The sequence below is a fragment of the Nerophis ophidion genome, linkage group LG10 (assembly GCF_033978795.1).
Source record: "Nerophis ophidion isolate RoL-2023_Sa linkage group LG10, RoL_Noph_v1.0, whole genome shotgun sequence".
In the NCBI taxonomy this organism is placed as follows: Eukaryota; Metazoa; Chordata; class Actinopteri; order Syngnathiformes; family Syngnathidae; genus Nerophis; species Nerophis ophidion.
This window is the reverse complement of record NC_084620.1, coordinates 2,660-18,884: the sequence shown is the minus strand read 5'-3', so window position 1 is coordinate 18,884 and position 16,225 is coordinate 2,660. Positions and strand designations below refer to the sequence as shown.

The 16,225-nt window shown below is 42.8% G+C and overlaps 1 protein-coding gene across 3 annotated transcripts in view; it reads left to right on the top strand.

Moving 5' to 3' along the window:
• LOC133559954 (myosin-binding protein C, slow-type-like) overlaps positions 1-14,351 on the top strand; it is a 47,315-nt gene extending 32,964 nt beyond the window's left edge. For all 3 annotated transcript variants that reach the window (XM_061911937.1, XM_061911936.1, XM_061911938.1), the window contains 9 exons: positions 918-974; positions 4,784-4,950; positions 5,021-5,153; positions 10,418-10,542; positions 10,623-10,728; positions 13,517-13,683; positions 13,768-13,933; positions 14,008-14,114; positions 14,188-14,351. In XM_061911937.1, coding sequence (XP_061767921.1) covers positions 918-974; positions 4,784-4,950; positions 5,021-5,153; positions 10,418-10,542; positions 10,623-10,728; positions 13,517-13,683; positions 13,768-13,933; positions 14,008-14,114; positions 14,188-14,336 — 1,177 coding nt within the window. In that variant the 3' untranslated portion in view covers positions 14,337-14,351. The remainder of the gene's footprint in view (positions 1-917; positions 975-4,783; positions 4,951-5,020; positions 5,154-10,417; positions 10,543-10,622; positions 10,729-13,516; positions 13,684-13,767; positions 13,934-14,007; positions 14,115-14,187) is intronic.
• Positions 14,352-16,225: the final 1,874 nt, after the last annotated feature.

The window sequence follows — 16,225 nt, the reverse complement described above, 5'->3', positions numbered from 1 at the left end:
ATGGGTTGGTGCACTAATTGTAAGTGTATCTTGTGTTTATTATGTTGATTTAATAAAAAATAAAAAATAAATATTTTTTATTTTTTTTTAATTAAAAAAAAAAAAAAAGTATAAAAAAATTATTCTGCGGCCCGGTACCAATCGAGTTTGGGGACCACTGATGTAGATAATTCATTCTATGGCCTTGACTATGACACATAGGTCCTACGCCAAGAAGTTTGGTTAAGAAAATTCCTTGAAACTTCCACAGATGCGCCACGACTAAGATCTACTACAATTAGAGCCCTGTTTACTTAAACGGGTCAGCTCACGGGCGCATTACATTCATATTAGTAGACATATATAGAAATCGGATATTTTTAGCAATGTGAACAACCACACAAAAAAATCGGACTCAACAAAAAAATCTGAATTGGCCGTCAGATCTAGTCCGACCAACCCAAAGTCTGTGAGCATGAACTGATGAAGCTTGCTCAGACAAGAGGCGAAAGGTCTTCTTAGACAAACTGAACAGTCCATTTGCGGTTGATCGAATGCCTCCAAAAGTATATTCTGTATGCAAAACAGAAAGCAACTGACCTATAATTGACACCAGATATATCATCAAACATATTAAAACACCCTCAAACAATGTGTTTGGAAAGCAATGCAAAGCATCCCGGTATCGTTGCGCCATCGCAGTGTTGACGCAATATGACCTGGGACGCGGCGGCGAATGTCTTACACAAAGACGCCTTGTTTTTGGACTTCTACCTGAAACTCACAGATTGTCTTTTTGTGTAAGCACCAATCACTTGTTAGCCCCGAGCTAATACACTGATTGACGTTTGCTTTGTGTTGCTCGTGTAAGCATTGTTGACCAGTGACTGTTGTATCTTTTCATGAAATCCTTATTAATCTCTCCTTGTTAACAACAGCAGTGAAGGCCAAGAAGATGCAGGGGAGCTTGACTTTAGTGCTCTACTTAAACATAGGTGAGACTCAGTGGATGTTGCCCCCTCCACTAATCATTCAGTGCTTTTTTTTTTTTTTTTGCGGATCTGCATCCTTTCGAATCATTTAAGAAGGCCATATGATGCCAGTGTACAAAATGCTTCCTGGCCAAAGTGGCTTATTGAGTTTAAGCTAAGCCAAAAGCTTGATAAATGATCCATTTATTTTGGGCTTGTCTCTTCTTCTCCCCTACATATTCAGAAATCAAAGGTTAGTAGAAAGAAAACCATAAGTAGTAAAACTATTAGACCTTACTGCGGGTGAGTACTGTAATCCTGTAGAGTCCCCAGCATGACTTGTAGCACCGAGTTATACAAACGAGAGTGTTGGCCTACTGTAGTTCGGTAACACTTCATTTGAAGGCAGCATTCCGATCGGCTCCCCCTGCATTCTGCCATGATGGAAACAGTCCTTGGCTGTTTTGGATCATTAATGACGCGTAAGGGAGCCACAGGGAATTGATGCGGGAAAATAGTGTTACCGCTACATTTTATTTCTAGTGAGAAATATAAGGCAAACATAGCCATGTTTATTTCAGCCTTCCATGTAATTGCCTGAAAATAAACGGATGGAAAAAAACAAAAACAAGAAGAGAATGAAATAATACTTGTTTGCGCTTGTTTGTACTTTCAGACATTTGCAAAAATGTCCTTGAAAGAACTGACTGAATGTTGTAATGAACACGCTAACCTGGATCTCACTACCATAACAATTTAACAGACAACTTCAAAGTCTAACACTGTCCAAGCATCTTATCAATGGAATGAGAATCAAACAAAGGGATGGGCCAAAAGGAATAATCTCACTAACCTAAAGCATAACCTCTAAGACAGTGATTCTCCAACTGTGTGATATGCAGGCTCCATCAAGTTGTGCGCCAAAGAATCACTTAAATAAATATTCGAACACAGTGTTACACTTTAAACTCCGCATAATGTTACAGTGGTTAAAAATATTAATTTAACTGGTTAAAAAAAAAACCTCTGCTTTGTTTGTAATGAATACTTAGGCCTATTGCGCTACTGTATTTTAATCCTGGTCATTTTGGTGGTACTTTGAGAGCCAAGTGTTTTCTGAAGTGATACATGGTGAAAAAAATTGAGAACCACTGCTCTAGGAGATTACGACTTGTCCAGGGTGTACATCGCCTTTCGCCCGAATGCAGCTGGGATAGGCTACAGCACCCCCCGCGGCCCCGAGAGGGACCAGCGGTAGAGAATAGATGGACAGATACTCTAGGACGGTGGTTCTTAAATGAAGGTACGCGAACCCCTGGGGGTACTTGGAAGTATGCCAAGGGGTACAAGAGATTGTCTCAGGTTTTATTCTATTCTTACTTACTGTAATTTTATGGACAATAAGACGCTACTTTTTTCACAAGCTTTGAACCCTGCGTCTTGTACAAAGGTGCGGCTAATCTATGGCTAAATTATGAAATGGTTTAAGCCAAACAATGAATGTAGTGAAATGATCCACGTTAAGAAAATGTTCAAACCCCAAATGTTTACAAAGCACACCTAAGAAGAAGCCTGATAAACTTTGTGATCCTTATTAAAAAAATAGAAAATCATATTAATTTGGGCTTCACGGTGGCAGAGGGGTTAGTGCGTCTGCCTCACAATACAATCCTGCAGTCCTGGGTTCAAATCCAGGCTCGGGATCTTTCTGTGTGGAGTTTGCATGTTCTCCCCGTGAATGCGTGGGTTCCCTCCGGGTACGCCGGCTTCCTCCCACTTCCAAAGACATGCACCTGGGGATAGGTTGATTGGCAACACTAAATTGGCCCTAGTGTGTGAATGTGAGTGTGAATGTTGTCTGTCTATCTGTGTTGGCCCTGCGATGAGGTGGCGACTTGTCCAGGGTGTACCCCGCCTTCCGCCCGATTGTAGCTGAGATAGGCGCCAGCGCCCACCGCGACCCCAAAAGGGAATAAGCGGTAGAAAATGGATGGATGGATGGATATTAATTTTGTAAAGGATGAATGAAGACGTCTGTTTTGTTTAATTTTACTGCCGTGTTACAGGAACTGTTTGGAAACAATTAATGTGTCAACATTTACAAAATCTTTCTATGTAGATATCTCATTTCAAATATTTTTTCCTTGTAAAACTTTGTGTGTGCAGCTTATGTACTGGTGCGACTTAAAGTCTGGAAAATACGGTATGTTTTATATGCACATAGACATTTAGGGTTCTGAATTATTTATTTATTTATGTCTAAATTGGGATTGTTATATAAAACGATTCTAAATTGATTCAAGCTTTTTGAAAATACAGTATTTTAGGTCATTTCAACAGCGTAAACAACCAAGCAGCTGGCAACCTGGTTTTAATATAATTTAAAAACCAAATCGTCCATCCATCCATTTTCTACCGCTTATTCCCTTTTGGGGTGGCGGGGGGCGCTGGCGCCTATCTCAGCTACAATCGGGCAGAAGGCGGGGTACACCCTGGACAAGTCGCCACCTCATCGCAGGGCCAACACAGATAGACAGACAACATTCACACTCACATTCACACACTAGGGCCAATTTTAGTGTTGCCAATCAACCTATCCCCAGGTGCATGTCTTTGGAAGTGGGAGGAAGCCGGAGTACCCGGAGGGAACCCACGCATTCATGGGGAGGACATGCAAACTCCACACAGAAAGATCCCGAGCCTGGATTTGAACCCAGGACTGCAGGACCTTCGTATTGTGGGGCAGACGCACTAACCCCTCTGCCACCGTGAAGCCCGTGTATTCAGGTTAATTGGTTGGAATTGGGAATCGCGTTAAATCAATAAGTGATTCGGAATCAAAATTGTCTCCGGAAGAATCAGAATCGCACTGTAAGAGTTTTTGTAATAAATCAATCAATGTTTATTTATATAGCCTTAAATCACAAATGTCTCAAAGGACTGCACAAACCACTACGACTACGACATCCTCGGAAGAACCCACATAAGGGCAAGGAAAACTCACACCCAGTGGGACGCCAGTGACAATGATGACTATGAGAAACCTTGGAGAGGACCTCAAATGTGGGCAACCCCCCAACCCCCCCCACCCCCCCAGGGGACTGAAAGTAATGGATGTCGAGCGGGTCTAACATGATACTGTGAAAGTTCGATCCATAGTGGCTCCAACACAGCCGCGAGAGTTCAGTTCGAAGCGGATCCAAGACAGCAGCGAGAGTCCCGTCCACAGGAAACCATCCCAAGCGGAGTCGGATCAGTGTAAGAGTCCCATCCGTAATAGGCATTATTTTTTACATGAAATCTTTAAAGTCTTTTTAAATTGTTGGATAAAAGTTGGTTGGAAAATACCCCTGATGTGGGATCTGAGCCCAGAATGTCGTTGTGACTTGTGCAGCCCTTTGAGACACTTGTGATTTAACGCTATATAAACTTTGATTGGTGAAAAATTTCACTGTGTACTTTTTGCACACATTCAACAAAACCGCAATAGCATTAATAACCGTAACAGCTGAAATACATTAAAAATAACAACAATGCACTAAAAACTTTAACCAAGCAGTGCACTCCTTCACTACACTGAATATTGGTCTCCAAGATCAAGGTCAACATAGGTGAAGCCCATCCCTTTGTGTGACATGTCCTGAGGAATGCGAGACAAAAAGAAACCCCTAAATGAAAATCATGACCTCCTAAAAAAAATGGCGATTGTACCACCTATCATTACCAGAACCTCCTACCATGTCAGGGTTCATGACGAGTTTCTCAGGACATGTTGCAAACACCCTCCGTTGACTTATATCCTCACATTCTGCCCAAATATCCGACACCACCAGAGAGCATAAGGCGCAGGACGACGCCCCCGAGGTGGACGTGTGGGAGATTCTAAAGAATGCCCGTCCTGATCAGTACGAGAAGATTGCATTCGAGTATGGCATCACAGATCTTAGAGGCCTGTTGCGCAGGATGAAGAAGATCCCCAAAGAGGAGAAGAAGAGTGAAGGTACATCTCCTCCGTCGTCCATTGCTGTCCCCCTGTTGCCCAATTTAACCTGAATGTGCATTTTTGACAGCGTTCGCCAAGAAGCTGGAGCCTGCTTATCAGGTGGATAAAGGCGGAAAGATCCGCCTTATGGTGGACCTGGCTGACCCCACAGTTGACCTCAAGTGGTACAAAAATGGACAGGAAATCCGTCCCAGCCCCAAGTAAGTTCCATCGTCGCCTGTGGCGTATCGGCTATGTTGTTTGCCCTTTAAACACTGCACAAATGAAGTGCATTTCAGACAATGCGTTTCATTTGCGGAAATGCCCTCGCCTGCTTCTTCTCCATGCTAATGTGGCTCTGGTCAGGTGCAATGGAACATGCCGCCAAGCAACATTCGTGAGATCATCACAAAGGAATTGTTGTGTTTAACTGCGCTTTGTACTGTTTGCCTCTGTACAGGGAAAAGGCGGTACCTCCTTCACAGGTCTTTAACTCATCAGTCCCTCCAGGATTTCGCAATGTCACGATCGATTCACGCAAATTCAAACGATCCCTCGCAACCTTATCCAGGGCCTGCAACTTCCCTGCACATTTTGGCCAGTCAGCTTCATTCTCGCCGATAGAATTTGTCCGTGAGCCGCGCTCAAACACGCACCTCAACTGTCTGATCCAAACTTACGTATGTTTCTTGTGTAGATGAGGCAGTAACAATAATGTGTAACCATACGTTAACTTTGTGTTGCTCAAACAACACAACTGTCATCCTACTTACTGTTCCTTTCTACAGCGCTAAGCCCTCTGGGTAATTTCACATACATCTACTTCCAAGTTTACATGTATTTAGGGCTGTCATATGTTTATTTTATTAATCAAATTAAAGGGGAACATTATCACAATTTCAAAAGGGTTAAAACATTTTTTTAAATCAGTTCCCAGTGGCTTGTTTTATTTTTCGAAGTTTTTTTCAAAATTTTACACCTCCCGGAATATCCCTAAAAAAAGCTTTAAAGTTCTTGATTTTCACTATTTGCGATGCGACTGTCCATTTCCCTGTGACGTCATACAGTGCTGCCAATACAAACAACATGGCGGTTACCACAGCAAGATATAGCGACATTAGCTCGGATTCAGACTCGGATTTCAGCGGCTTAAGCGAGTCAACAGATTACGCATGTGTTGAAACAGATGGTCGGAGTATGGAGGCAGATAGCGAAAACGAAATTGAAGAAGAAATTGAAGCTATTGACGCTATTCGGCCATAGCATGGGTGTACCTAATGAAGTGGCCCATAGCATGGCTGCCTTATTAGCATCGCCAGTAAAATGTGCAGACCAAACGATCAGGACTTTAGCATCTTGTGACACTGGAGCAACTTAAATCTGTCGATTGGTAAGTGTTTGTTTCGCATTATATGTGGGTATTTACTTTCAAATGTACATACAGCTAGCGTAATTAGCATGTTAGCATCGATTAGCGTAGCATGTTAGCATCGATTAGCTGGCAGTCATGCCGTGGCCAAATATGTCTGATTAGCACATAAGTCAACAACATCAACAAAACTCACCTTTCTGATTTCGTTGACTTAATCGTTGCAAATGCATCTGCAGGTTATCCATACATCTCTGTGCCATGTCTGTCTTAGCATCGCCGGTAAAATGTGAAGACACTCTGGCACATTCAATGGGGGTCTGCCAGTGGTGCAACTTGAATCCCTCCCTGTTAGTGTTGTTACACCCTCCGACAACACACCGACGAGGCATGATGTCTCCAAGGTTCCAAAAATTAGTCGAAAAAACGGAAAATAACAGAGCTGAGACCCGGTGTTTGTAATGTGAAAATTAAATTACCTCGGTGACGTCACGTTCTGACGTCATCCGTAAAAGACCTATAAACAGAAAGGCGTTTAATTTGCCAAAATTCACCCATTTAGAGTTCGGAAATCGGTTAACAAAATACATGGTCTTTTTTCTGCAACATCAAGGTATATATGTATATGCACCTTAGGAGGAGCTGCTCCAATTTCGTTGTTCTTTGAACCTGTTCATTGCAATAATGACAATAAAACTCTATTCTATTCTATATTGAGGCTTGCATAGGTTTGGTGATAATGTTCCCCTTTAATCACATTTCGGAAATTTGGAATAATCATAAATAATCCCAGGCTCGCTTGCATGATTCAAATTTACTTACAAAAAGACCCCAATATTTGTATACAAATGCAATGTTATTGTCAGGAACGTTTTTAAGCATTTTGCTGGAATGCACGTCATTTTTACAAAAAACTTGACAACAGTATATCTAAAGTTCTTTCAAGCTCTATTTTGGAGTGAAATTTGGAGTCACCTCTCTCGCTTTTGTGCATGCATTTATGCATTGATCTGATCACACACAGTTAAGGTAAAAGTGCTTGTATGGTCAAAATAAATTGCATGATTATTCTTAGTGTGTTCATTAATAATAGATAGATAGTACTTTATTGATTCCTTCAGGATTCCCTGCGACATTTCTTGTATTAACGCGTTCATTTTGACAGCCCTACATATATTGCTATACTTATTTTAACTTAACTGTATTTATCCAGGATAAGACAATTAGGAACATATTTTCCTTTGCAGTGATGTTGAAGTGTGATGATTACCTCTCATCACCTCTCATTCAGCAACAAAAATGAGCGCCGTAGATCATTCTCAACAGTTCAAAAAATGTTCTTAACGTGCGGCGGTAAACATTAACATAAATGAATTTTTGAGATGAACAAACACATTTCCAGTGTAAAGCACGGAGAGAGAATGTCTGCAACTTATGGATGCCAAAGCAAACAGCGGACATTAAAGAGGCCTTTAACTCCATCATCCATCCATCCATCATCTTCCGCTTATCCGAGGTCGGGTCGCGGGGGCAACAGCCTAAGCAGGGAAACCCAGACTTCCCTCTCCCCAGCCACTTCGTCTAGCTCTTCCCGGGGGATCCCGCGGCGTTCCCAGGCCAGCCGGGAGACATAGTCTTCCCAACGTGTCCTGGGTCTTCCCCGTGGCCTCCTACCGGTTGGACGTGCCCTAAACACCTCCCTAGGGAGGCGTTCGGGTGGCATCCTGACCAGATGCCCGAACCACCTCATCTGGCTCCTCTCCATGTGGAGGAGCAGCGGCTTTACTTTGAGTTCCTCCCGGATGGCAGAGCTTCTCACCCTATCTCTAAGGGAGAGCCCCGCCACACGGCGGAGGAAACTCATTTCGGCCGCTTGTACCCGTGATCTTGTCCTTTCGGTCATGACCCAAAGCTCATGACCATAGGTGAGGATGGGAACGTAGATCGACCGGTAAATTGAGAGCTTTACCTTCCGGCTCAGCTCCTTCTTCCAACTATCGTGGGATCACACTCCTCAGCCTTCCCGGTAAGGTTTATTCAGGTGTACTGGAGAGGATGCTACGTCGGATAGTCGAACCTCGGATTCAGGAGGAACAGTGTGGTTTTCGTCCTGGTCGTGGAACTGTGGACCAGCTCTATACTCTCGGCAGGGTTCTTGAGGGTGCATGGGAGTTTGCCCAACCAGTCTACATGTGCTTTGTGGACTTGGAGAAGGCATTCAACCGTGTCCCTCGGGAAGTCCTGTGGGGAGTGCTCAGAGAGTATGGGGTATCGGACTGTCTTATTGTGGCGGTCCTCTCCCTGTATGATCAGTGCCAGAGCTTGGTCCGCATTGTAAGTCGGACACATTTCCAGTGAGGGTTGGACTCCGCCAAGGCTGTCTTTTGTCACCGATTCTGTTCATAACTTTTATGGACAGAATTTCGAGGCGCAGTCAAGGCGTTGAGGGGTTCCGGTTTGGTGACCGCAGGATTAGGTCTCTGCTTTTTGCAGATGATGTGGTCCTGATGGCTTCATCTGACCGGGATCTTCAGCTCTCGCTGGATCGGTTTGCAGCCGAGTGTGAAGCGACCAGAATGAGAATCAGCACCTCCAAGTCCGAGTCCATGGTTCTCGCCCGGAAAAGGGTGGAGTGCCATCTCCGGGTTGGGGAGGAGACCCTGCCCCAAGTGGAGGAGTTTAAGTACCTAGGAGTCTTGTTCACGAGTGAGAGAGAAGAAGATAAAAAGGGCCTTTAACTCATCAAATGAATTTTACAATTAGTAGTTATAGTCAGGGCTTCACGGTAGCAGAGGGGTTAGTGCGTCTGCCTCACAATACGAAGGTCCTGCAGTCCTGGGTTCAAATCCAGGCTCGGGATCTTTCTGTGTGGGGTTTGCATGTTCTCCCCGTGAATGCGTGGGTTCCCTCCGGGTACTCCGGCTTCCTCCCACTTCCAAAGACATGCACCTGGGGATAGGTTGATTGGCAACACTAAATTGGCCCTAGTGTGTGAATGTTGTCTGTCTATCTGTGTTGGCCCTGTGATGAGGTGGCGACTTGTCCAGGGTGTACCCCGCCTTCCGCCCGATTGTAGCTGAGATAGGCGCCAGCGCCCCCCGCGACCCCAAAAAGGGAATAAGCGGTAGAAAATGGATGGATGGATGGATAGTTATAGTCAATTAAAACAGTATATAAGTTTGTGCCTTTACTGCCACCTAGTGTCTACTTTTAAGTCTGTGTGGCATAAAATGAGTAAAACATTAATAGAATATTTGTTTTACAATGTTGGTGCTTTTTGAGGTTAGGGTTGCATGGAACACTTAGAAAAATTGGTCACAAATTCATAAGAACAGTCAATGTTAGTGAAAAAAAAAAATAAGCCTCGAAAACATTTAACGAATTCAGGCATTTTAAACCGCAACAATCCCCCAAAAAAGCCTGCGAAATCCTGGGAGGACTGATCAATGGCTTTGAAAACACACTTGAGAACATTATATATATATATATATATATATATATATATATATATATATATATATATATATATATATATATATATATATATATATAGATAGATATATTATAGGAACATTGCTTCAAGGTTATAGCTAGACTAGAGCAAGTACACAAAAGCATCACATAGATTAGATTCTAGACTTGTGGACCAAGAGATAAACCTAAATCCAAATCACACACATGTCAAAGCCATGCCAAGCTAAAGCCATCTGGGAGGCTACTGCTGTTTTCTGGCTTCATCTGCAGGACTTTCTTCCCCCGAAAAGTCGCAATCGTTCTTTTGGTTGCAACATTGTTGACTACACACTCTACCCTCCCAGGCATGATGTCTCTCTGTCTATGTCTGTCTGTCATGTCGTGTCATGATGCGCCTTCCTGTTTGCCATAATCACTTCCTGTACACCCCCTGTGCTCTGGCCCCATTCTGGCTCCATCGGTGACCTTAAGTTCAAGGAAGTAAGTCCGTTCGTCCAGCTCTGTCTTTCACGTTCAGTGTTTCGGAGTGTCTGGGCCTACGTGCATGCGGACGTAGCTGAGAGTGAAAGTTTGTTCAAGCAAGTTGGGGATGGGGCTGCAGGTGAAGATTCCCTCAAGGTGTAACTAGGGGATCCTGTTTAGGTATATATTTGAGCACAAGGGCACGCAAAGGATCTTGGTCATCAACAACTGCGGCCCCAACGACGACGCTGCATATTCTGTGTCCGCAGGAGAGGAGAAGTGCTCCACGGAGCTCTTGGTCAAAGGTACGGCAGACAATCATTAATGGCTAAGACTTGTTGATTCGCTGTCCTTAAGCGCTGTGATCCTTTTTTCCGAACCGCAGAGTTGCCAGTTAAGATCGTTAAGGAACTGGAGGCCGTCAAGACCACCGTGAACGAGAGGATCGAGCTGGAGTGTGAGGTGACGGAGGAAGGTGCTGCGGTCAAATGGTAAAGAAAACATCAAGAACATAAAGATCTGTCAACACTGGGGTTGTCACAATACCAGAAAATTAGTAGTCCATACCGATACCTATGAATTTCCACGATTCTCAGTATTTATTCTATGCTATGATAAAACAAAAGTGAAGTGAGGTGAATTATATTTATATAGCGCTTTTCTCTAGTGACTCAAAGTGCTTTACATACTGAAACCCAACATCTAAGTCAGATTTAAACCAGTGTGGGTAGCACTGGGGGCAGGTGGGTAAAGTGTCTTGCCCAAGGACACAACGGCAGTGACTAGGATGGCGGAAGCGGGAATCGAACCTGCAACCTCAAGTTGCTGGCACGGCCACTCTACCAACCGAGCTATGCCGCCCCAAAACAAAAATCCACATACTTTTAAATTCATTACTTTACTGAAAACGGTTTTCAATTGTCATAACATCACTGCTTCAACAATAAATATCAGTATGAACTACCAAGATGTGACTATATATTCTAAAAGGAACAGCAGTGTTCTACAACCTCCCAGTATATCAAAACAAACAACACTGTGCTTATAAGTATGATTATAGTCGGCCACCGATTGTGCAAGTTTCCCACTTCAAATGATGACAGAGGTCTGTAATTTTCATCATAGGTACACTTCAACTGTGAGAGACAGAATGTGGAAGAAAAAATCCAGGATATATCACATTGTAGGAATTTAAAATAATTTATTTGTAAATTATGGTGGAAAATAAGCATTTGGTCAACCATTCAAAGCTCTCACTGATGGAAGGAGGTTTTGGCTCAAAATCTCTCGATACATGGCCCCATTCATTCTTTCCTTAACACGGATCAATCGTCCTGTCCCCTTAGCAGAGAAACTGCCCCAAAGCATGATGTTTCCACCCCCATGCTTCACAGTAGGTATGGTGTTCTTGGGATGCAACTCAGTATTCTTCTTCCTCCAAACACGACGAGTGGAGTTTATACCAAAATGGATACATGGATGATACAGCAGAGGATTGGGAGAATGTCATGTGGTCAGATGAAAGCAAAATAGAACTTGTTGGTTTCGTCGTGTTTGGAGGAAGAAGAATACTGAGTTGCATCCCAAGAACACCACACCTACTGTGAAGCATGGGGGGGGAAACATCATGCTTTGGGGCTGTTTTTCTGCTAAGGGGACAGGATGATTGATCTGTGTTAAGAAAGAATGATTTGGGCCATGTATCGTGAGATTTTGAGCCAAAACCTCCTTCCACCAGTGAGAGCTTTGAATGGTTGACTAAATACTTATTTTCCACCATAATTTACAAATAAATCCTTTTATTTGGATTTTTTTTTTCCCAGTTGAAGTGTACCTCCGATGAAAATTACAGACATCTGTCATCATTTGAAGTGGGAGAACTTGCCCAATCAGTGGCTGACTAAATACTTTTTTGCCCAACTGTAAATAACTAATAATAAACTATTTCACATTCTAAAAAGAACAGCAGTGGCGTAGAGACTTCAGGTAAACATAAAACAAACAATATTGTTATTAATATTATTTTAATATGCTGCCAGTGTCATCATGTCATTTGTAATGAAAGAGGCTAATTAAAAAGCTAAAACATATATTTCAATAAAAATCTTTGCATTTCTATTCGTTATAAGTACAGTATCAACATTGCATCATTTTCCCATTAAATTGAGCTTTTTTGCTACATTTTCACATTTTTGCTACTTTTTTATTTATTTTTTACAACAATGTTCCACGGGCCCATAAAAAAAATAATTAAAGCAGCGGTGTTCAAAATGTTGCCAAACAACAGAAGAGTGTCTTTCAGCTGTGTTTTCTTAGCACTTATGAAAGTGATAAAGGTTAAGTTGCACGCTTCTGGAGCTTTTCTGCATGTAGTGGTAATGCACAGTCCCTGGGCTTGTGGTGGCGGATATTCGCTCTCACTCGCACGGCGAATACTTTTATGACCGCTTGTATTTGATTAGCTGATAAATGCAAAATACACCTTGCGCTGCTGATCCGCCTCCGCTTGGGATGGTTTCCTGCTGGCTCCGCTGTGAACGGGACTCTCGCTGCTGTGTTGGATCCGCTTTGGACTGGACTCTCGCGACTGTGTTGGATCCATTGTGGATTGAATTTTCACAGTATCATGTTAGACCCGCTCGACATCCATTGCTTTCCTCCTCTCCAAGGTTCTCATAGTCATTATTGTCACCGATGTCCCACTGGGTGGGAGTTTTCCTTGCCCTTATGTGGGCCTACCGAGGATGTCGTGGTGGTTTGTGCAGCCCTTTGAGACACTAGTGATTTAGGGCTATATAAGTAAACATTGATTGATTGATTGATTGACCTCTCTTTTACCTGAAATAAGTACCTCTACTCGCTAAATATAACAACAAAGTAACTCAAATGCATCACTGTTCATTTCTGCGACATCTAATTCTCTGGCAAGGCAGGCGGGTTATAATGTGTGTTGTGAAGCCGAGTTACACCACACCTTCAGTTAAGCTTCACTCACACACTTTTATTATATATTTTTTGTGAGCAAGGGCAGAGCAGAATCAACAAATCCGCATTTGTCAGGCTTCCACAACTATTTAAACATCGGGCAACATTGGATATTGTTTTTAAAGACGGCTGAAATTGCCCACATACCGATAATTGACATGGCTCTCTGAGGTAAAAGTAGGTATCGATGTAATTTTTTGCCTGTTGGTATCGATTTGGTATCGAAGTATCAATACTTTGGACAACCCTGGTCAGCGCAAAGGTACGAACATCTTATTCCTGTGTGTCTTTAAGGATGAAGAACGGTGTTGAGATCTCAACAGGAGTTCGATCTAGATATCGAGTTAAGTGCGAGGGAACCAAACACTTCCTGGTGATTGATGACGCCTCCCTGGAAGACACCGGGACATACTCCATCATGGCTAGTGGTGGCACATCCGAGGCTCACATACAGGTTGACTGTATGTAACGCTGATGCTTCCCTCACTGTTAGCACGGACTGTCTCTGTTCAGCTCTGTGAGATGAACTTGCTTCATTTAAACAGTGAAACCACTGAAGATCCACCAGGACCTGCAGGACATGAAGGTGTTGCTGGGTCAGCCTCTCAAGCTGCACTGTGAGATCTTCCCGGGCAACGTCCCAGGCCGATGGTACAGGAATGGACAGCTAATCCAAGCCAATGACCGCATTAACATCCTACACAAAAATAGGTATGACCTCATTGTTAAACAAAAGCAACTGTCCATTACTGCTCTGTGGTACCAAACATAGATTTTATTTTCAGGGATCACGAACTTTCAGTTGAAACGAGCTCCCTCCATGACGCTGGAGATTACACCTTTGTACCTGATGGCTACTCGCAGAGCCTATCTGCCAAGATTCAAGTCATAGGTACGTTCCATTACGTGTCGCCTATTACTGTAACAAAAGCTTGCATTTAATGTTGCTTGTTCTTTTTCGTCAGACCCTCCAAAGCTGCACCTGGAAAGTCTGAACTTCCCAGACAACACTGTGACAATTATAGCAGGAAACAAACTTCGCTTAGAGATCCCCATGAGTGGCGAACCAGTTCCCAGGGTGGTTTGGATGAAGGGGGAAAGGGTCAGTATCTAACTTTGCTCTGTTTTTTACCCATAAGTGACCTGTTTCTGATGTTTTCATTACGATTTTTTCCAAATCTGACCAAGGCCTGTTTTGAATGTGAAAATAAATCAGACAAGTAGCCGATGAGACTGCAGTCTGAACGTTCAGGCCGCATTTATCCAACCTTCCGTATTTCATTGAATTGCCGCCGGGGCGCTAATTAATTTAAAACCTCTTCTCACTCCTGCGCTTACCAAAGGCATGCGGTAAAAGTAAGCATGCGCTAATTATTTTAAAACCTCTTCTCACTCCGGCACTTACCAAAGGCATGCAGTAAAAATTTGAGTGTGATGTAAGCTTGGACCTTAAATCCTACTGAATAGCTCTTAATCTTTTTCCCTTTATGCGATTTCAAATTACCGGTATTGAAATCACCCTCCTCCATTTTGATAATAATGACAGGGGAAGTGTCACTCGTGACGTCACGAGTTTGACCCGGCGGTAATACTAAACATGCGCTCATTATTTTGCGAAGCGAGTTTGACCCGGCAGTAATTCAAGGCAGGCGCATACTATATGCCCTGTGGAAATTCAAGGAAATACGGTATACGTCATCGAAAAGTGACAAACGTCACAATTCTTCGCCAAAACAGAAAAAGATAAATGCTGGACAAAGGAGCAGCATAGGCAAAAAGATGGTGTTTTAGAAAGGTTAAAATAGAGGAGGATTTACGTCGTTATTCTAAACCACCGGGCACAAGACATCAAAACAATAATGGGAACTTGTTGAATTAGGTCCTGACATTGATCAAATCAAATATAACGTTGGAACGACATGCTTTTCGACAACGTTTAATCAATGTTGGGTTCTGACGTTGATATGACCATTGAATTTTGGTCATTTTCCAACATATATTTTCCAACACATATACAGTACACATGCGATGAGGTGGCGACTTGTCCAGGGTGCACCCCGCCTTCCGCCCGATTGTAGCTGAGATAAGCACCAGTGACCCAAAAGGGAATAAACTGCAGAAAATGGATGGATGGATATACAGTACAATGTTGAAATAACATGCTTTTTGACAACGTTAATTGAAGGTTAGGTTGTGAAGTAGATTTAACCTTTTCAACAACGTGGATCCAACGTTGGACATCAACGTTATCTCAATTTCCAAATACAACTATTTTGCAACATTGTTTCAAAATCGGTTTTAAAGGACATGTATGTATAATCAATGTTGTATCAATGTGGGCGGTTTAGCTCGGTTGGTAGAGCGGCTGTGCCAGCAACATGAGGGTTGCAGGTTCGATTCCCGCTTCCGCCATCCTAATCACTGCCGTTGTGTCCTTGGGCAAGACACTTTACCCACTTGCTCCCAGTGCCACCCACACTGGTTTGAATGTAACTTAGATATTGGGTTTCAGTATGTAAAGCGCTTTGAGTCACTAGAGAAAAAAGCGCTATATAAATATAATTCACTTCACTTCACAATGTCTTGTGCCTGCTGGGAAGGATCAGCCTCCTCAACCAAAAACAACAAGTGTGCCACAAAATACCATAGCTAAAATTCTTAATGAATGTTGACTCTATTTGTACAAAGTCTTTGAAATTGCAATAAATGTGCCAGGACTAGGGCAGCAGTTATCAATTATTTTAGTAATAGGGTATAATCAATCTACTTTCATTATTATTGTTTAGAAGAGTGGTTCTCAAATGGGGGTACGCATACCCCTGGGGGTACTTGAAGGTATGCCAAGGGGTACGTAAGATTTTTTATAAAATATTCTAAAAACAGCAACAATTCAAAAATAATAATACTTCAACAAAATATGAATGTAAGTTCATAAACTGTGAAAAGAAATGCAACAATGCAATATCCAGTGTTGATAGCAAGACATTTTTTGTGGACATGTTC